We start from the raw sequence: 20,287 nt of genomic DNA, 5'->3' as shown, positions 1-20,287 counted from the left end.
CCTATTAAAGGTCGATGGCCTTTGAAGGGAAGTACCAGATAATTAGTTTGCGCCTGAAATGTAGGGCCAAGTCCACACGGCGGCCCCACACCTGTGACGGCGCTGCACGGTGCACCTCCAATGCCAGGCCACGGATGCATGTCGCTCAACCCGCCGGGCCTGACATCCTTGGCCCCGTCTATCTGGTCTATTCGTCGGTCCTTAGCAAGTCTACCGGAACACGACCCTCCAAAGACCTCCTCGACAATCGCGACTCGCCCTTTCGAGAGCTCTCGACGAGCTTGCAACCCCCTCCGTGCAATCCTCTCCTCCAGGTCCCAGCTGCCTGTTCAAGGCCCTCCGCGGGCCCATCCCCCCGGTTGCCCAACATGAGTTCTTGTATGATGAAGCCCCTCTGTACCTGTGACCGTGGCCTGGAGCTGACCTAGGTGACACTCCAGTGAAGCAATTCATCCGCAACGTTCGCGCCGCCAAGACCATCGCCGACGAACGAGCCGTTATTCAGAAAGAGAGCGCCTCCATCCGAGCAAGCTTCAGAGAAGAGAGCGGCGACCACAGCGTGAGGTGCGCAATGGATTGTGACCCCAAGAAGAATCCCACTACGGGTCGGGGCTGACGTTTAATCACTAGGCGGAACAATGTCGCCAAGCTCCTATACCTCTTCACCCTCGGCGAGAGAACACATTTTGGTCAGATTGAATGTCTGAAGCTGCTGGCCTCTCCACGATTTGCCGACAAGCGACTCGGCCACCTCGCTACTAGTTTGCTGCTTGACGAAAACCAGGAGGTCTTGACGCTCGTGACAAACTCGCTGCAGAAGTAAGGACCGACATCGCACTTTGGCCATTGACACCATAGCTGATATGGAATAGCGATCTCGCCCACTCGAACCAGTATGTCGTCGGTCTGGCCCTTTGTACCCTGGGTAATATCGCCTCCATTGAGATGTCGCGAGACCTGTTCCAGCAAGTCGAGGCCTGCGTCAACACATCGAACCCGTATATTCGAAGGAAGGCGGCCCTCTGTGCCATGCGAATATGTCGCAAGGTCCCAGACTTGAAAGAGCACTTTGTCGACAAGGTCAGCAACCTATTGGCCGACCGAAACCACGGCGTCCAGCTGTGCGGCCTGACCCTGGCGACCAGCTTCTGTGAGGCCGACGAAGAGGAAGATGCGGACGGCGATGAGGACATTGTCGAGAAGTTCAAGATCTTTGTACCGAACCTGGTCAAGACACTGAAGGCTCTCGCAACCTCTGGGTATGCCCCCGAGCATGACGTCACAGGTATCAGCGATCCGTTCGTGCAAGTCAAGATCCTCCGCTTCCTGAGGGCCTTGGCTACGGGCGACGCACATGTCAGTGAGCAGATCAACGATATTCTAGCACAGGTTGCGACGAACACAGACTCTTCCAAGAACGTCGGAAACTCAATCTTGTATGAGGCCGTCCTCACGATCCTCGATATTGAGGCGGATTCTGGTCTTCGCGTACTCGGTGTTAACATTCTGGGCAAGTTCCTGTCCAACCGCGACAACAACATCCGCTATGTTGCGCTCAACACTCTTATTAAGGTGGTCGCCATCGAGCCAAACGCTGTCCAGAGACACCGCAACACCATTTTGGAGTGCTTAAGAGACCCGGATATCAGCATCAGGAGACGAGCGCTCGAACTCAGTTTTACACTTATCAACGAGAGCAACGTGCGGGTTCTCATTCGGGAATTGCTTGCATTCTTGGAGGTCGCCGACAATGAGTTCAAGCCCACTATGACCAGTCAAATAGGCATTGCTGCCGACAAATTTGCACCGAACAAGCGTTGGCACGTCGACACAATGTTGCGAGTGTTGACGCTCGCCGGCAATTATGTTAAGGAGCCCATCATGTCATCATTTATCCGACTGGTGGCTACTACCCCTGAACTGCAGACCTATGCCGTTCAGAAGCTTTACATTAACTTGAAGAAGGATATTACGCAGGAGAGTCTGACACAAGCCGGAGCGTGGTGTATCGGCGAGTACGGTGACGCCTTGTTGAGAGGTGGGCAATATGAAGAGGAAGAATTGGTTCGGGAGGTTAAGCAGCACGAACTCATCGACTTGTTCACAACCATCCTCAACAGCAACCATGCGACCCAAGTTTCAACCGAGTACATCGTTACGGCTCTCGTGAAGCTAACGACGAGATTGTCGGATCCCGCGCAACTCGATCGCATTCGCCGGTTGCTTGAAGTCCACCAGACAAGTCTGGATGTCGAGGTTCAACAAAGAGCTGTTGAGTACACCAACCTGTTCTCGTACGACCAGATTCGCTCTGGTGTCCTTGAGAAGATGCCGCCTCCTCAAATCAAGGAGGAATCTCGCGTACTGGGCGCGGCAACCACCACAAAGAAGGCCAAGGCCGCCAACAGGAAATCGAGGGTCGTCAAGCCGACCGAACAGGATCTCCTATTCGATCTTATGGACACCCCTCCGACAACAACACCTGCCGCCGGTGGCGCCTCCAACACTGACCTTCTCGCCGACATTCTGGGAGGTACCTCATCGCCCCCTACATCGACCTCGCCTGGCCCGCAACAATCCCAGGCAGCCTCTATTATGGACCTCTTCTCCCAAGGTCCTGCCCAGCCAGTGGGCTCCCCTGCACCAGTCATGGGTGGCTCGAACATGGACCTGATGTCGTCCATGTCCGCCGTGTCAACCCCTCCGCCCCAGGCGCAGGCCGCACCGCAGGCACCCGCAGGCCTTCCTGTCTACGACAACAACGGTCTCAACGTCAGCTTCCAGATCCAGCGCAATGCAGAGGGCCTTGTCCAGGTTATCGGTCGCTTCAGAAACTCAGGCCCTGGTCCTTTGTCGAACGTGGGATTGCAAGCAGCTGTTCCCAAGACGCAGAAGCTGCAGCTCATGGCCATTTCGAGCACGGATGTCGGCCCTGGTGCTGAAGCCACCCAGAGAATGATTGTGTCTGGAGCCAAGGGAGTACGTTTCTCCCCCTTCTTTGATCTTGTACTTTTTCGTCACATTGCTAACTTTCTCGCAGCCACTACGATTACGTCTGAGGATCGGGTACGGGCATTCGTCTGCCGGAGAAGTGATGGACCAGGTGAACTGGACCGAGCCGTCCTGATTTGGCACATGTCTCTTCGGGCGGTGGCGTGGACTTGAACATTGCTTGGGCTTGTACACTTACGATAACAAGGCAAGCGTATTTGAAAAATAGAAAGATCTGCGAGGATGAAAGATTGGGCGCAATTAAAAGCACACCGTCGTTGAAACCATTTGGTTCTTGCAGGATTCAATCCGTGATGACCCATGTAGCTCTGGTGTCGACGTAGTAATTTCTACCTATGCGTGGTTGTCGTTGCGTTGTAGTTCTTGGCCAAGTGCGGGACAATGACATGTGCACACTTCACCGAGCTCTCCGACCTCGGTGCAAGCATCCAATCCGTCAACCTACCTCTGATAGCGGAGCCAACAGCAATCCAAAAAAACAGATGTATCAACCGCGTACAAGCTCCCTCGCCATCAGATTCAGTCGTTTACTCGTCCGCCCTCCTCAAATTCGCGCTTACACCTCTAATTTCCAAAATATGGGCAAGGAGCCGGGTGAAACGTCAACGTCACATATCGAGCGCACGGCGGCTCAACCCCGGGATTCTGTAGGAAGCCGCCCACCCCAAGCTGTTATATTGTAGCAATACATATGTACTCATGAAAAAAGACAGACATTGCACAGCGTCACACTTGTCAGAGTCAATGCCGTAAACGAAAACATCCGTCTCTTTCGGCTTGGGGTAAAAGAGGGGTCGAGGATTGAGGTACGTTCGGCATCCACATTTGCTTGCCGTTTGTTGTGGATGAGGTTTACAAACGCGACTTACATGCCGCGAAACTTTCCCCTCCTCTGGCCATGGCTCCCGGGTGACCTGGCCTCACATTGCCAGCTTCTTGATCAGATATGACTCACTCGTTACGGGAAAATAGTTCCTCCCAGGCCAATGGCTCGACACCTACGTCCCCGGCGTGCCCAAGGCAGGCGGCTTCACCCTCACCAGCCCGCCGTCCAAGGCCGTCCGGCCGAGATCTGCGTACCTCGAGCTTGCGGTACAAAAGTCGCCGACGAATCCGGCCGCCGCTTGGCTCTGGGGCCAACCCGTCGACGACGACGAGAATGAGAACGAGGGCCCCTCCCGAGGAGAGAGGAAACCAGAGATCCAGGTCCGCATCGGCGGGTCTTTTGTCTGGCCGGCCCCCGGGATCACCGACTTGGCCTCCCTGCGGCGAATCGCCTTCATCGCGGGCGGCGTCGGCGTAAATCCACTGATGAGCATCGTGAGCCACCTGGCTGAAGGGGTTGAAGGGGAGAGCAGCTGCCCGTACGACGTGCAGTTCATGTACTCGACAAAGGCGCCGTCGTCATCGTCGCCGCTAGAAGAGGGCGAGGGCGAGAGAAGCCTCCTCGATTCCGAAGAGATCCTCTTCATGGAGCGGCTGGCTGCTATTTTCGGCCGGGAAAAGGTCCGCGGTCAGATGAGGTTGTTCCTAACCGGCCTCGGTCCCGGCACCGCGTCCGATGAGTCAGTTCTACATTGTAACGAGATGGACGTCCCGTTCAAAAGGCGCCGTATGGGCCTGGAGGACGTGGCGGAAGCCCTGGGGCCCGAAGCGGAACGCGGTGATGTGCTCGTGTATGTCTGCGGGATCCCGTCCATGACTGATGAGTTGGTCGAGAGTCTCACGTCGAAGAGCGGATTAAATCTAAGGCCTGAGCGGGTTCTGTGCGAGAAGTGGTGGTGATGTAGAGCCCTCGGGGGTTGTCTACACCTTACGAGATCGATTCGCTCCTCGGGCCTGAATGATCAGACATAGCTCTGAGGAGTGTTCAGGCTCTACTTGTGGTGTGTAAAATCGGAAACTCTAGCACGAATGTTGTGAATGAGCAAGAAATCACCAGTGCAAATAAGCTGATCATTGAGGATCCTGGAGTCATACATAAACAGAGGGAGAAGTGACGCTAACGGTTGTCTGCAGTTTCTGAACGAGCTTGTAATTCTTGTAGGGGGCTTAGAGCCAAATTCGTTAACTTGAACCAGTAATGTCGTCGCAAGAGCCTCCAACTCGGCCAGTCTCGCCAAGATCTACCAAACCCAGGAGCAAGATTCTACGGATATACAACCCAATTAACCCTATCTACACACTTATGCGTTGGTGGCTACGTATTTCGGAAGGTGTACTTTGAGGCAGATGGACTGTAGCTAGGGCAAGACTGTGCAATATATGTATATATTTATAACCATCCTTTAGACAGCGTGATGAAGCCGCTGAACTCTATAAACATAGGCAACATCACTATTACAGCGATCCTCAGAGCTTGCCTCTGAGTAGTAACTTGCCTTCTCGAGTATACTGATGATTGATCATTTCCAATTTTCTCTCCTCGTTCAGCAAAGCTTTGCATTTTCATCTGCTGAAACTATTTACGCGAGTCTCCTGTTTTGTTTGACCAGTAGCTTCCAGTACTTCTGTACATGATCAGTGAAATAATCACTGAAGTGCTCCGTTTCTTCCAGCAAACTCGCTCATACGATCAAAAAAGTCCTTCAGATAACCCGAAACCATCTTCTTGAGCCCGGGAGCCTCATTGGCCTTCGTCCCTCTCTCAGACACTCTACTTGTTGAGATTCAATCTGCCATGTCTGCGACGCAAAGGCGATGGAGTCCGCTTGAGCCATTCACCTTCCGAGAGGCTCATGTTGTCAGAGTTAACGACGGTTGACGTCATGCCAGGGTCAGAACCGACGCCCCGGGGATCGCGTCCAGAATGCCCCGAGAAGTTCAGACTACCGATTGATGAACCTCTCAGCCTCATGACGTTCGAACGCGCTGCGGCAATATACTCTTGCCTCCCAACCCTATTGAGTACCTCCGAGCCACCCGTAGAAGGAGGCGTCATGTCGTAGTCGGATGAAGACGCTGGAAGTGCTCGGGGAGGAGATGGGAGAGGACGGCGAGCATTCGTCTTAGGGAGCTCTTGAGATAGAGAAGGCAGCATTACCTGTCTGGCAACCCCAAGTTCGAACTCGTCACCACCACTTGACTCGTCAATGTACGGTAAGAGCGATGGCGTGACTGAAGGTGCCCTCGTTGATTCTAATGACTGCCTGCAGATGGAAGGCTCGAAATCAGGAAGCATTAGCAGAGGTCGAAAAGGGTCTGACACCTTTCGATTCTCTCGTGCCAGCTTGCTGGGTTGGGGCATCCTAGTTGGATTCAGGGCCGGAGGAGCGAGCTTGGGTGGTGTTTCAAGGTAGATGTCTATCTCGGCAGCCGAGTTCTGCCTCTCTCTCATACTGTTCCGATTTGTGTTACTGTCCTGAAAGACTAGCCCATCAAGAGATTCGAGGCCAAGTGGTCTCGGACGGGTTCGAGTAAAGTTTTCAGTCTCGTTGTGATTTGGTGTCTTTGGTCTGTTGGGCAGCTGTCCACTCTGTGCATTTGAGGCCATCAGTTCCTCATAATGCGCCTCTGAGACCAGATTTAGCGCCTTCAAGTTTTCCTAAGTGCGATAGAAGAAGCGGAATGTGGCGAACGGAGAGTCAACAGGGTCGACGAGAACCCAGTCGTAGAATGTGAGATCTTGAGGTGACTCCACGAGGCCGCCGGTTGGTGATCTATGTCATGGATAAACTTAGTCAAAGTGTTTAGGTGGAGGATGAGAAGAGTTCTTACGTGATGCCATACTGATCTTGACCGCGAAAGTGTTCAAGTTGAGGCGCCCTACTCCTTCGCGCGTAGGATCGGAAAATTTGAAGGTCGATAAGGCCGCCATCCATGGCAGCGGAGGTTTCCGAGCGCGGTATGAAGTGAAAGAAACGTTTCTCAACGCCTTCACGCTTATAAGTGACGCCACACTCTCGATAATGCCACTTGGTGTCGGGCTCGTACAGAGCATGACTGACGATCTGGCTCTGGGTGGCTTGCGACTTGGTACCCCAAGAGACTACCTGACGGCCATTCATGGTCATTCTGAAGTACAGGAATTTGCTATCCGTAGGAGGCTTATTGATTGAGTATCTCAAGTGGAATTGAGATCCTGTGTTGCCTACATCAATTCTGTAATGTGCAGAGGAAGCAAGCAAGGCCAGTGACAAACCTGGGGACGAGGGAATGTAGACGGATGTTGTCGGTCTACACTTCTCCGGCGTCGAAGTGAAGCTGGAAGCTGTGGACGACATCGGGCTTGCTGTATGAGGACCCCGAAGTCGGACAGAGGAGGACTCGGGGTGAGGGAGCTCGGGCAACCCCTCAATGTTGGGACCGGGCACGATTGAGACGTCGATGCCCCTGAAGCTAGGCATTGTGTCTGTGTGGCTGGCGACTGGTGATTCCCGGGCGAACGAGTTCGACGAGGTCTCCCATGGAACCCGTGAGGCTTGCACAAAAACACTTCAAGTGAAGGAAGGGAACGGTGATGACTGGCAGCTGTGAGGATAGTCGAGGGGATGTGGAGAAAGCAGGAATCTAACCTGGTTGGTGTTTTGGGAATATAATGGACGGCGAGGTAGGAGTGAAGCGTATCGAAATTCTGTACTGAGTGTCAACCGTCGTCTGCTTCGGTCTTTCTTTGGGGCAGGTGCGGCTTCTGGTGAATTGCAGACTGCACCTTCCCTTGGCACGTATACATGACTACCTTGCTCCTGCCGCCATTACTCTCGAATTTCGCCAATGAGGCTCAGCTCACTAAGGTACCTGGCCTTAGGGACGTTGGCACTTGCTTCCCCTTCGTTTACCTCCACAGTCTTCTCAGATGGCGTATGGGAAGCCCCACTGACTTGAGATTAGTAACAGTACATCAACACCGCCACCACAACCATCCATATGCTGGGTGACTCCTTAACGCATCTCAATCTTCTGATGCAGAAGATGTGCCTCGTCTCAGTTGGAGCTGGTACCCCCTAGATCACCGTACAGCACGCAAGTAATCCGTCTCCATGCACTGAAAAGAAAACTGGTGTTGATCATTTGGTGCTTTCAGAAGCTACCTGTTCGGTTCGCGCCATGTACATATTGTTTCGCCCCTCTCGAGCCCGGCTTCAGCTTTATCTCGCTCAACTCGACCCCGTTACAACCTTCGTGTCCTCTTCCTTGCCGAGTAGTCCCAGGTTGCGTATTTGCCCCGCGCTCGGTGCGTTGTCTCGTGCACTGGCCGACTCGGCCTTTCGGTAGGCAGCCTGGAGCGCCCTCGTTCTCGCAGCCTGCATGTGTTTGTGCCACTGGTTAGTGATCGATCCTCCACTGGTGGGATTGCCGGGGTTGAGGGTTCAAGGGATTGAGGGGCCGAGGGGCCTGACAGACCTCCTTCTTGTGGTGCAAGCACTCGTAGTAGTCCTCCAGAGCCAATCCGCACTTCTTCTTCTCCGAGTGGTCCTCGCCGTTGGTGTTGACGACGTAGCAGCCGAGAAGCTCCTGCCAGTAGGGGAAGCACCGCGATGGGCCTAGCCAGCGTCACAGGATCAGTATGGCATCAATGGCAACGGGAATGGGTAATTACCTCCGTGAAGTCCGTATCCAGAGGCCATTGTGGATATACAAGCGCCGATTGGTGGGTTGTTGAAGCTTCAAGTCGTCGGGTACTGTCGTGGAGACGCAATCGCGAAGTCGAAAGTCTGGAAGGTGGTTGTGCCAATGGAAGAGTCCGCGGCTGTCTGGCAAATATTGTCCTATCAGGAGGTACCTGATTCCAATAGCACTTCCGCCGGGACCGCGAGTTCTCGGGGCTAGCGCGCGTCTATTCCTCTCTGAATCGACCCGCTTGCCAATCGGAGCACCTGGCACTAACTCCACTCAGCACCTGAGGTAAGGTACCTTTACCTTATGACGAAAGCTAAGTGTATGCACCCCAAGTCCCCGACTGAACACGCTTCGGGGAGTTGGACCTTGATGCCCGTGCCTGTGCCCACTTGCACTTGCGCTTGCACCTGTCGACTTGTTCAACGCCCCGATTTACCGACATCGGTTCGCGATAGCTTCTCTGACCAACTGAGTCCAGCGCTTCGTGGTCAGCTCACAGTGAAAGTTCCCGACGACACTATAGACTGGACATGCCTCAAATCCTCGCAGAATGAGCCTCGTCCTGTCCCCGCCGAAGCTTGTGCTTTTGGCTGTCCACTTAGCCATTCACGCCGATATTGAAAGCCTGGCCTTTCTCGCCTCTCGACATGCCACCGTCCTGCGCAAGGATCTCGTCCTGCGCGTTCTCTTGACCTATCTTCCCGAGACAGTCAGTTCTAGCAATTATCTTTCCTTTTTAGAGGAGCTTTCGACTGGCGAATTCATCGACCGCGAAGCTGAGAACATCGACTACTCCATCGTCGAGAACTTGTCGGACGAAGATGCTGCGAAAAAGGTTCGCAAACTCCACTTGCTGCCGCTAGCCAGGAAGGATATTACTGTTGAAACCGACGACGATCCATTGGCTTTATTCCTTCTCCACCGAGCCCACCGTGTCGACGAAGAGGCTGGCCTGCTCAACCAGCTTCCCGAATTACTCGGCCCTTTTATACAATATGCTCCAGGTATCCGGGTCTGGATGGTCTCAACCTTGTTGCCACTGCTAAGGAGGAATTACGAATACTACCCGACGGAAAGCGTGCCCTACACGTTGGCCGAGTTCCAGAGTCTCCCAGATGGTGCCGCCGTTGATGCTCTTTTGTCTCAGACGGGCGCGCAGCCGGAGGATTATACTTTGATCGGGAGAGATCTCAGAGGCATGCTTGTGCCTTGGTTGCATGACGACGCCCGGTGGAAACGCTTAGACGAGACGGAATCGACTGACGAGGGAGTCTACAGTGCGGGATGGGAACGTTTCCTTGAATGGCTTCTTTCCAAGAGCTCGAGCTCCTGGAGAGTGGCTGTTGCTGCCGTTGAGCAATGGGGAGGTGCTGTAGACGTAGATCTGGGAGAGCACGATGTTGTATGGCTCAGCGAGCAGCAACAACAGCATCTCGATCGCCGCTATGCACGAGCAATCATGGCGTGCGCTTACCTGGTACCGGAGGCCAGCATAGAAGCGCTCGAAGGAGCCCACCAAATGTTGAGGAAGGTCATGGACCTGCTGGGCCATGATGATATGATGTCACTTCGTGAGGGCGCAGATACATTATCTGCTGTTGCGTATCTGGAAGGCGATGGGATCTTGAACCACAAGAACACTGCCTTTATGCGAGACGATCTGCTCAAGGATTCGAACCCTCTCACCAAGCCGTCGAGAAAGTCTACACACCTTCTCCATGGCCTGATCCTCAGCGCATTCATACTGACGCAATCTGGACTACCCTGCACTATCAAGAGAGCCGGAGACTTGGCGTTCATTCAAGATGAACGAGACCAGAAGGCCGAGGTGATTCAGCTGATACATACATTAGCCGAGAAGGCTCCCAAGAACGACGAAACGTATTGGGTCAAGGCACGGAAGGAAGTTCTGTGGCTCCGAAACTGGGGCATTGCACCCACGCCAGAGGGCAAGGTGGTGGGAATATTCGCTAAAGTCAAGCCGGAAGTCATCGAGACCGAGATTTTGAGGGCACTCCTGTCCAGTGCCCGTATGTGTACCATACACAACCCATCACTCTGCTTTGCTAACCATGGCCAGGGTATCCGCTCGCAAGATCCTTATACGAGGACGCCACCGACAAGCCGCTGTCGCCACAAATAGTGCAGGAGACCATCGTCGCTGCTGCGCTCAATGCGTACGACAATGCGTCAAACCCGAGTCGCGCGAGGGGCGGGCTCAAGAAGTGTGACGAGATGTACGTAGGAAAACCCATATTACGACGGACTCTCGCTAATGATTCCCCAGTATCAATGCCTTCCCTCAGATAATACATAAGTCCCTCCCTGAGCGGCGCCGTATCGACTCTTTGCTGAAAGCAACACATGCCCTCAGCGAATACCGGCTGGTCCTGAGGCAAGGCGAACCATTCAGTCCCATCGTCTTGCGTGTCCACTCAGATCCTGTATCCATCATCGGCAAGGTTCTAGAGCAGAACTCGAAGAGCTACACTCGCATCCACGACCTCTTGGACGTAGGCACCAACATGGTTCGCGCCGGACTCGTGGACCGCAACAACAAGGTCGCCGCAGCTACAGCTCAAGCCGAAGAGAATGGGCAGCAAATTGGTGCTGCGACACAACGCATCACAGCCATGTGTATCGAAGCAGCCTTGAAAGAAGATGACTTTGAGACGGCATACTCATACATCGTCAACCGGCTCAGTGGCGGGGTGGATGCATCAACAGGCTCCAAGGTAAAGATCGACGATGATTGGTCCTGGAGGGCTGCTCTGCAGGCCGGGCAGTACATCAGGAGTGCCCGAACAGTACGCCCGACACACCTGGGCAACGCCAGCGGGAATCCCGACATCAGGCACCTAGAACAGCGCATCGACTGCCTCGCGACGGCCCTGAGGATCGCGCCTCCCTCGCAGCTACAGGAAATTCTCAAAACATTCCGCCGCTGCGAGGAGCAGCTCGACTCGGCTATCAAAGAGGACGCTGCGCGCGAAGAGGACCTGGGCGCTGCCGAGCACTCTAGTATGCCTGGCGGCTTTGACGCAGCCCCCGCGGCGGTGCGATCTCACCGGTCGTCAGGCGAACGGCAGGCCCGCTCCTCGGCCGCGTTTGCGAGCAAGGCCGGAGATGACGCCCCCATGTCGCTGTTCGATCTCTCGCGCGCAACAGCTCGCGCGGCGACGCGCAACTTTACGGCGCTCTCGACGCTACAGCAGTCTGCCGGTGGTGGCGCCGCTGCTGCCGCCGCTGCGGCTCCTGCGCCGGGTCCATCAGGCACGGCGCCTGACGGCGAATGGGATGGGCATGATGACCACCCCAGGGCGAGGAAGCGCGATCAGTTACGCGAGGCGGCGATGGGCACATTGACGTCGGGCGTTGGTTGGCTTATTGGTGCGCCTGCGCCTGCACCTAATCAGTCACAGGCACCAAGAAACGACTGAGGTCAAGTTCCCAAGTTGAGGATCATATATACTGGCAGAAGTAGTCACGACTAAATGATGAATGATTCCCAAATTTTCAGACAAATGATGCAATGCGATGGACTGTCATGATCTTCTCAATGATTTCGTGTGAATATTGTGTACTAAGCTATGATACTGCATTTGTGGTTCGTGCTGTTAATTATCATTTGGGTACAAATTGTGGAGTAATATTTCTTCCCAAAGGGCCCAAAGGGAAAAAGGGTAGAGCATGGAAGGTTGGCCAACCTATGAGGCCGTGACAGATTGATGAAGAGATGATGAGCTGCAAACGATTGGCCTGGTCCGAGCAAACTATGCTTGTGCCTCTTTCGTCCGACATTGAACGCTATTTTGACGCAAATGGCACATGCCTCTGGTCTCTGTTGGCCATAGGCTGTCAAATACAGCAGGCCTCACCAAGAGTTGAGCTACGATGCCTTTGAGCGACTTCTTTGCCGTAGTAGGGAAAGCACTGCAAGAAGCCGTGTGGGAACGGTAGGAAATATTTTCAAACCAACACGCGAAAGGCAAATCCCGCGCCGTGACTGAGACAGCAGAACAGCAGACAACTAGATGGGGTAGGCCTGACAGGTCGGCTGCACTGAGCGTTGGAACTTAGGCTCGCCCGCGTAAAGTCGGAAAAGCTGGCGAAGAAAAAGGAAGTAGAGTGAGTGGCGAAGCAAAGGTCGGAGATGGACGCCAAGGCTATGTCAGGCATCCACATTCCAAGCGGAAAGACCATTCACTATAAAAGCGATGTCTTTGCTAAAGGGTCAGTTTGGTTCAGTGCATTTGGGGGGAGATACCTTTGAAACAAATTTTGTGCTTTGTGTATCACGTAGATCCTGTGACGCTCTAAACACGGCCAAGAAGCGCTGGAGGTGGGTGATCAGAATGACGCGGCGAAGCAAGGGCCACGACTTCGTTGAATCCCGTGCCACTGATTTGTGCTGGCATGACGATGAAATGAACAATAGAGGGTGTGGATGGCGGGAAAAGAGGCGTTTCATTTACGATGTGAGGGTTGAATTTGTATAGTGGCGTTCAGGCGGCACAGTTACGTTTTAGTTGTATTAAGGGACGCGGTTGTCATTCATGTTGCATTGCTGGTCAACATCTTATCATGCTGAAAATTGCTTCGAAAGAGCCATGTCGGATTTGCGAAGCCGTCTCAAACTCGACTCGACCCCGATGTGGGACGCGATAGATAATGGTACAAGGTGGAAAGTGGTGCGTAGAAACAACCGTGGACCGCCGCAGGCCCACGATGTGGTGTAACGAAAGTGCTGATCCACGAGGGGGAAGTGACTGTCACTCTGGCCAAAGCCTGTCGATGCCTGCCGTTTTTTGCCGTGTTGATTGTTTGCCATAGCTACCATAGAGACCGCCAAACATTCGTCGACTGCAGAGACCGGGTTGAGAAACAGCACCCCAACAAAAGGCAGCTGGTACTCGACTACAGCCATTGTTACCGAGAAACCGAGGTTAAGAAGCCGTGAACCACGCAGGCCGAAAAATTCCCATTTTGTGATCCATCCCATACTAGTTGTAGTGCACAAGAACTTCATGAGACGCAAATTTTGGGATATCCGCCGTAATCGATCGAACTAGGAAAGAGGAAAGGGATGATCCGTCAGTCGCCATCGAACCGGGCGTATTGACGACTCCGTAAGAGAGCGTAAGGAAATTAGCGAGAGCCTAGACACGTTAGCATCGAGACCACAGCGAAATCAATGGGGTTAGGATTTCCAACCTCCATAGGCCTCACGACCCTCGGAGCGGGCGGGGGCGTCGGCGTAAGCCGCACCTCCGGCAGGAGCATCGCGGGGAGGACGGTCACGGCTGCTGCTGTAGGTGTCATCACCACCGCGCTCGCGTCTCTCGTAGCCGGCAGCACCACCGCCGCGGCGGTCATCGCCACCGCGAGCATAGCGGTCGCCACGGTCCTCACGTCCGCCACCGCCGCCGCCGTAGCGGTCGACACGACCACTGCTGCTGTAAGAGTCATCACCACCACGCTCGCGTCTCTCGTAGCCGCCGGAGCCACCAGCGCCGCCCCGATCCTCACGGTAGCTACGGTCGTAGCCACGATCCTCACGGTAGCCACGGTCGTAGCCACCGCCACCGCCGCGGTCTTCGTAGCCTCCACGGCGCTCGTATCCGCGGTAGCGGTAGGGGTCATCGCGGCCACCTCCGTAGCCACCACCTCCATAGCCGCCACCGCCGTAACCTCCACGGCGACGGTCGTCGTAGCGGTCGTTGAAACGGCCTCCACGGCCACCTCCGCCACCACCACCCTCTGTCGAACATCGCATTAGTGAATTCTCCTGAAAGTTTGTTGACAGAATAAATGCTTACCACGCTTGGGGGGGCCGAAGTATTTGCCAGGAGTGGGAGTGCGAGGGCGAGCACGACGAGCCTTCTCGATGCTCAGGGTTCGTCCCTCAATCTGCTCTCCCTGCAGGCCCTCCTTGGCGGCGTCGGCCTGGTCAGAAGTGACCATCTTGACGAAGCCAAAGCCACGGGACTCCTTGGTGTGGGGGTCGCGCATGATCTGGCACTTCTCGACATCACCGTACTTCTCGAACATGCGAGTGACCTCCTGTTCGGTCAAGCGGGGGTGAATGCCAGTGACGAAGAGGTTGGAGCCAGGGTTGATAGCGCCGTCATCGTCACGGTCGCCACCTCGGGAGCCAGTCTCGTCCTTGGCGCCACTGTGGAAGAAAAACAGTACGTGTCAGCCAATCCAACATTGTCTAGCTAAAAGGGAAATCAACAAAATTTTGTGTTTGCTTACCGGTCGCGGTCGCGATCACCGTTGCCAGAGGGCGAAGCAGAGCGACGACGTCCAGAGTCTCCGTCATCACGCGCAGGGCGAGGGGAGGCGCTGCGGTTGTCGCGCTCGTAACGAGGAGCCTCGTCTGTGTCGCGTTTGTCTGTCAGCGCCTCGTTGTGCTTGGGGGGGCGGTCTGTATCGAGAAAAAACGAACCATCGTAGCGGTCGCCGTTGGCGGCCTCGTAATCCATAGCGGTGGAAGCCATAATGATCTAGTGAACGAACGAGTTGTTGTTCGTTGACAGTGTTTGAGGTTGGTTGTGGGTAGAATTGGCCAACGACGCGAAAGCCGGTGACGCAGACTCTTCTGTTGCGGCGATTGGTCAGAAGGGAGGATGCGAAGCGGATCGGACCCAACGAGAAGGGGAACCTTGGGGAAATAAGGAAAGGGACTCGTACGTGGAAGAAAAAAAGAGACTGGAGGAAGATAGAAATTCTTTTTTGTTACAATCGTCGATGTATCAATTAGACGACGAAGGGCATCAATTGAGGAAGCGACGAGGCTTTGAGATGCCGATTGTGGGAGGGAGGGAAAGGTGAAGAAAGTGAGGTGAAGGAAGGGACGTTTGTGGTCGAGGTGCAGAGAGAGGTAGAGAGGGAGAGAAAGACAGTCCACGGGGTCAATGGGTGAGGTGTGTGTGGTGTGTGGTGTGCGTGTGTCGGGTGTATGGGCGCGCCTGCCTTGCCTGTCTTTGCAGCTAGGTAGTCAAGGCACTAAGCATCGCCTGTCTTACCTAACGGTACCTACTTTGAGACCGCAATACCACTATTCACAGCAGCAGCGGCAGGTACACCCCAGGTCCGGTGAATGTACCTACCTTACCTAGCTTGTGACGGAAGGGGAAGGCGCAGGGTTGATGCAGCACCTGAATGGTCAGCTTTCTGGGCGAATTCAAGACTGGAACATCAGCAAGGCGGACAAAATGCAGCTTTTGCAGCAGGCTACCTACTTTATGCAACCTATGAACGGTACTCTCAAAGGTTCGGCCCTGTCTTTGGTGTTGGTGAAAACGCAGGGCGAACGAAGGAATGGGCCAGAAGGAAACAACACCCAATGCCTACTGCTGGGCACCAGGATGGTGGGTGGTGACGGGTGGTGGGATACCTACAAGGCACGCACCTTTACCATCCGCGAATCGATTCCGTGAGTTGATTGATTGATTGATAGATTGACTACCTGCCAGTGCCTGTGCTGAGGCAGGAATTGTGGGTGTTCGGTGACAGGCACTTGCTGGACCGTGGGTGAGCACAAGCAGCAAGGGAAAAGACACAGCCAGTTGACTGCAGTACGTGGGTTAAGGTACTGTTACATCTCCCTGTCGCCAGTTGGCCAATGCGAGGACCTTTTTTTTTTCCTCAATCCAATGAGACTTCCTGCGCGAGCGATGACAATACCGAACCCATGCACAATGGGCATTTCTTGAATTGGATATTGACATGCATGTTACTTTATCACATTCAGATTTTCCGGGCCCATTGTCTGGTATGTTCATTCATCCACCCATCGAGAAGCTATATTTGGCCGAGGAAGTTAACACTCGTCTCCCGGGCTCTCTACCAAACTGCCTCGCTACACTGCAGGTCTGCCGCCTAATTGGAGTACGCAGTGTCAAAAGTCTTAAAAACAGGGATACGCGCCAATGAACAATATCCTTCGTCGACAAAGGGGCAGTTGCCATTGCCACACCATGGGAAGGAAGGTTTAGAGACCCTCGAACATCCTGAATCAAATAACAACGACAAGCCAATTCCCTGACCGGCGCAATGCAGCGCCCGTCGTCTATTCGCAAATGTTATCATCTAGGCTGCGATGATGGAGCATGTTTCAAGATTTCGAATACTCGGGCTTTGGGTAGATGCGCTCAGTCCTAATCAGCATACTACGACGATGATCACCTTACTGAACAGTCTTGATAGCTGCAAAGTTAACATGTGGCAAATGGCATCCATAACATTCATGCCAGAAAGCCCACGCCTTACAGATCCTCCATGATCACCTGTTGCTCTGCGCCCAGCACACCTCCGCTCACCATCTCAGCCTCCAGCGCCTTCCCGACATTCACCTCCGCAAACGACGCAGGCTCGTCCAAGAAGCTCAACCCCTCGACGGCCTTGCCCCCGCAAGCTCTCTCCAGTGCTAAAAAAGCGAAGTGACCTCCCACGACCGGCCTAGCCATGAAGTGAGGGCCGGGCCAGCCACCAGTGCCTTCCGTTTCGTAGAGATCGGTGAATGGTCGGTCTGTTGTCACATCAGAGTCAGTAAAAAATGTACCGCCCAGGGTATGAAAAAGTGGCGGGTTCAGCCCCCGACTTACCAGTTGTGGTCTCGTTGACCCATGTTGCAACGCTCTGGAGAATCTCCATCCGAGTCTTCTTGCTCGACACCGCAGCGGCAAAGAACTGCCAGTCACTCTTGGTGTAGAGGTGGCGACTGTCGAGCGGGAGCCCGTAGTGTTGCAATACAGCATGGTACCAGTTGCTCTGCATGCTGTACACCTTGTCCGGGACAAACGTCGATTGCTTCTCGACGCCAATGGCCTTCTGGAACCACTGCGTGACTCGTCCGCCGAGGGTCGACTTCTTCTCCTCAGGCAAGTGGAAGCAGAGCAGCGAGTCTGCAAATAGGTTGTAGATTGTCGTCCAGGAACCGTACCAGGTATACGCCAGCTTGGCATGGGTGCCGTCCCTGGAGATCCCAAAGCCTTGCCACTGGTCAATGTAGTCGGCCGCAATGTCCGAGTAGTACTTTGAATCGTCCGTCTTGCCAAGAAGGTTAGAGATCTCGGCCATCGCCTTGATACCAATGATACCCTTGAGAGCCAAGTTCGTCTGGTTCGAAAGCCATCCAGCAAAGTCATCCGTGCAGAGTTGGTTGGCCGGAATCAGTGATTCGCGAACGAGATATCCTGTCCACTTTGTCCACAGCTCGTAGGATCTGGATGCCCATTTCTCGGCCTCCTTTGAGCCCCTCATAGCAGCAACCTCAGAACGATGGTCTATGCCGAAGGAGTCCATGGAAAGCGCCCATGGCCGAGCACTGCTGGTCTCTGCCTCGAAAGATACATGGGAGTGCGCGTGTCCATCCACAGTTTGGAGGAACGCTGGCTGCGTGTCGTACTTGAAGGCGTTTACAAGTGCCAGTGCCATGATGAGCATGTTCCCACACTCCTCGACAGGCATGTATTCATCGTTTCCGTCGGGGTGTCCAGTCGCATTCGGGAAATGGGCACCCAAATCATGCATACTATAATCATTCGGATATTGTCCGCTGAGCTGATGCTCCAGCAGAGGCTCCAACAGGTATGCCAGCCAACGAGGGTTCGTGTACAGGAAGAATGGGAACGCGGGGAAGATCACATCAACGGTCTGGAAGTTTCCATTAGAGGAGATCTCCTTGAGGAAGAGGATAGGGTCATCGGGGGTTCCAGAGAACTGCGTTGCGCCGAGGACCTGACGAGCTGACAGGGCGGCAATGTTCTGATAATCTGATGACCCGGAAGCGAACGCATCGATGGCGAGCTGATTCGAGTAGTTCCCTGCCAGCAGGCTAGCCGCCGAGAAATCATCGTAGTGGTATTGAATCAGCTCGGCCGGGGTGGCAAAGTAAAAGGACCACAGCGGGCGCATCTGCGTCAGTCCTCTTGCAGCGGCGAACTGGACGACGGGGTCCTGGACAAGAGCAAATGTGAATAGTACGCTATCCTCAGAGGTCGACTCGCTGCCTGTCTTGCTGCTCAGGTTGAAGGTCTTGGAGAAGGCAAAGACCGGCTCCTCGTCCATGATCTTCCTGTACGATGTATCGACTTCGTTGGTCAGGGAGCCCTTGGTCGCAAACTGCTGGCGGAGCTTCGCGGACGTACCGGCCTGGTGGTAGACGTCGGCCGGGCCGGTGAAGTGCAGAGTACCCCATTCCGCGTGGTCGGCGAACTCGGTGAGCAGTTGCGGGTACTGTCTGCCGACTTGCCAGGTCTTGAGAGCAGCGGCGCTCTGCTTGTGTGAGGCCTTCGCCTTGCTCAGCTCCCAGACTATGCTGTTGTCCCTGTTGCCGCTGACCCATTCGCCATTGACATCGGTGTAGATGTTGATGTCGAAAGACCCTTCGGCGTGGACAGTCAGATACGCAGCAGGGATCGATTGTCGGAAGGTCGAGGTGGGCGTAATGGGCGAGAGGAAGGAGAGCACAACCTTGACTGGCGCGGAAGATCCGGGAGGAGGGGGGATCGAGTAGGTCAAGTTCGTCGTCGAGGCGTCAAAGGTTGCGCCCAAGTAGGACGGGACAGACACATTGTAGTATCTAATGGCATGTCAATCTACAATCACAGAGATGGGAAGCGGCCAAACCCACTTGGAAGATGGGGGCAAGGAATCCTGGGGCCGTCCCAGCAAAGGGTAAACGGTGCTTGAGTCGGGCACTGAGGCCATCACCGAGAATCCGACCTGATGGGATCATGTCTGGTTAGCTGGACCGCGCGCCTGGAGAGGACGGCAAGTCAGGAGAGCTTACGCTGGAGCCGGTCCAGAAGTAGGGCCAATGTTCCCACGGCGCATCGCGAGCATTGCCGAGCCAGGTGCTCAGGTACGGGTTGCGGACAATTAGAGGAAGGACAGGAGGAGTCAATGTGGAAGCGCCGGCCGTCGCGGCAACGACCAGAAGCGAGGATAAACGCATGATGGAGTGAGCTTCCCGAGAACCAGCTCCGAGAACAGACGGATTCTTGGCGGGATCAAGCACTAGAAGAGGCCGCAATTAAGGAAGGCAACAGGAGTGCCAAAGTGAAGTATGCAGGAAAGGTTGCAGGAAAGGTTGCGCCTCCTAGCGACGCAGGCTGGGAACTTCGCAAAGAGTGAGAATGGCGTCGGTTTTTGATACACAGGGGGAACAGGTCAGGTTAAGGAGAGGTTAGGAAGAGAACGACTCAAGCAAGAAACGACATCGTCTTCTTCCTCGGCTTTGTTTTACAAGTAGCTCCAAGCACCGGCTGACAGCTGTGTGGCTCACAGCCGACCACGAGAGGTACCGGGACTTGGGTTACGTCTAGGAACTCCAAGCCGACACGGGAACAGTTGGAGAAATCTGGGGTCGTAGCTGAAGGTGACGCTGGGGGTCACACGTAAAGCACCCGATCAGCAGTGCGGTTCCAGGAGAGGGCCGAATGTACGTCAGGAGAGCGGGTCAGGTGCTTGCAAGGCTGCATCGGCGCATCGCACACAGGTTATTCGGGCCCCATCGTAATCCGCTCAGAGTTGGGGACAACCAATGAGCGCTGCGTTTGCGACTCGACCGGCTCCAATCAAACGTCAAGTGCCGCGCCACGAGCCCCTGTTTTGCGGAGACGGCGGGGTTGCTTTGTGCGGGGTTAAGAGCTCTCAACTTCGAAGGTTTGAAGAAGGTACGGAGTATCCATAGGTACACCACCTG

General features: G+C 54.6%; 8 protein-coding genes across 8 annotated transcripts; 4 read left to right on the top strand and 4 right to left on the bottom strand.

Moving 5' to 3' along the window:
- The first annotated feature begins 84 nt into the window (after positions 1-84).
- BDZ83DRAFT_382655 (adaptin N terminal region-domain-containing protein) lies at positions 85-3,260 on the top strand. The gene is made up of 5 exons (XM_060502717.1): positions 85-378; positions 441-564; positions 631-819; positions 873-2,979; positions 3,041-3,260. The coding sequence occupies exons 1-5, from the start codon at positions 135-137 to the stop codon at positions 3,125-3,127; spliced, it is 2,751 nt and encodes a 916-aa protein (XP_060363770.1). The 5' UTR covers positions 85-134; the 3' UTR covers positions 3,128-3,260.
- Positions 3,261-3,590: 330 nt separating this feature from the next.
- On the top strand, positions 3,591-4,797 carry BDZ83DRAFT_580226 (NADH-cytochrome b-5 reductase; the record flags this gene model as incomplete). Its single annotated transcript, XM_060505329.1, has 4 exons — positions 3,591-3,659; positions 3,726-3,818; positions 3,985-4,415; positions 4,452-4,797. The coding sequence occupies 4 exons, from the start codon at positions 3,591-3,593 to the stop codon at positions 4,795-4,797; spliced, it is 939 nt and encodes a 312-aa protein (XP_060363769.1).
- An 871-nt stretch (positions 4,798-5,668) lies between these two features.
- BDZ83DRAFT_720432 (uncharacterized protein) lies at positions 5,669-7,019 on the bottom strand (the record flags this gene model as incomplete). The annotated part of the gene is made up of 5 exons (XM_060512271.1): positions 5,669-5,896; positions 5,924-6,028; positions 6,056-6,556; positions 6,602-6,671; positions 6,730-7,019. 5 exons carry the CDS (start codon positions 7,017-7,019, stop codon positions 5,669-5,671), a joined length of 1,194 nt encoding a protein of 397 aa, XP_060363768.1.
- A 1,089-nt stretch (positions 7,020-8,108) lies between these two features.
- Positions 8,109-8,579, bottom strand: BDZ83DRAFT_753221 (NADH:ubiquinone oxidoreductase 11.5kD subunit; the record flags this gene model as incomplete). Its single annotated transcript, XM_060514329.1, has 3 exons — positions 8,109-8,255; positions 8,356-8,495; positions 8,552-8,579. The coding sequence occupies 3 exons, from the start codon at positions 8,577-8,579 to the stop codon at positions 8,109-8,111; spliced, it is 315 nt and encodes a 104-aa protein (XP_060363767.1).
- Positions 8,580-8,890: 311 nt separating this feature from the next.
- On the top strand, positions 8,891-12,097 carry BDZ83DRAFT_625378 (secretory pathway protein Sec39). Its single transcript, XM_060508492.1, has 3 exons — positions 8,891-10,601; positions 10,652-10,808; positions 10,859-12,097. Exons 1-3 carry the CDS (start codon positions 9,122-9,124, stop codon positions 12,009-12,011), a joined length of 2,790 nt encoding a protein of 929 aa, XP_060363766.1. The 5' UTR covers positions 8,891-9,121; the 3' UTR covers positions 12,012-12,097.
- A 1,358-nt stretch (positions 12,098-13,455) lies between these two features.
- On the top strand, positions 13,456-14,503 carry BDZ83DRAFT_382494 (uncharacterized protein). The gene has a single exon (XM_060502716.1). The coding sequence runs from the start codon at positions 13,766-13,768 to the stop codon at positions 14,348-14,350; it is 585 nt and encodes a 194-aa protein (XP_060363765.1). The 5' UTR covers positions 13,456-13,765; the 3' UTR covers positions 14,351-14,503.
- On the bottom strand, positions 14,347-15,074 carry BDZ83DRAFT_580189 (uncharacterized protein; the record flags this gene model as incomplete). Its single annotated transcript, XM_060505324.1, has 3 exons — positions 14,347-14,746; positions 14,830-14,953; positions 15,023-15,074. 3 exons carry the CDS (start codon positions 15,072-15,074, stop codon positions 14,347-14,349), a joined length of 576 nt encoding a protein of 191 aa, XP_060363764.1.
- A 1,770-nt stretch (positions 15,075-16,844) lies between these two features.
- Positions 16,845-19,537, bottom strand: BDZ83DRAFT_753218 (uncharacterized protein; the record flags this gene model as incomplete). Its single annotated transcript, XM_060514328.1, has 4 exons — positions 16,845-17,107; positions 17,184-19,162; positions 19,214-19,305; positions 19,373-19,537. The coding sequence occupies 4 exons, from the start codon at positions 19,535-19,537 to the stop codon at positions 16,845-16,847; spliced, it is 2,499 nt and encodes an 832-aa protein (XP_060363763.1).
- Between the last annotated feature and the right edge of the window lie 750 nt (positions 19,538-20,287).

This window comes from Colletotrichum acutatum (assembly GCF_030867785.1).
Source record: "Colletotrichum acutatum strain CBS 112980 chromosome Unknown BDZ83scaffold_61, whole genome shotgun sequence".
In the NCBI taxonomy this organism is placed as follows: Eukaryota; Fungi; Ascomycota; class Sordariomycetes; order Glomerellales; family Glomerellaceae; genus Colletotrichum; species Colletotrichum acutatum.
The sequence above is the reverse complement of the archived record's forward strand: the minus strand, read 5'-3'. Positions and strand labels throughout refer to the sequence as shown.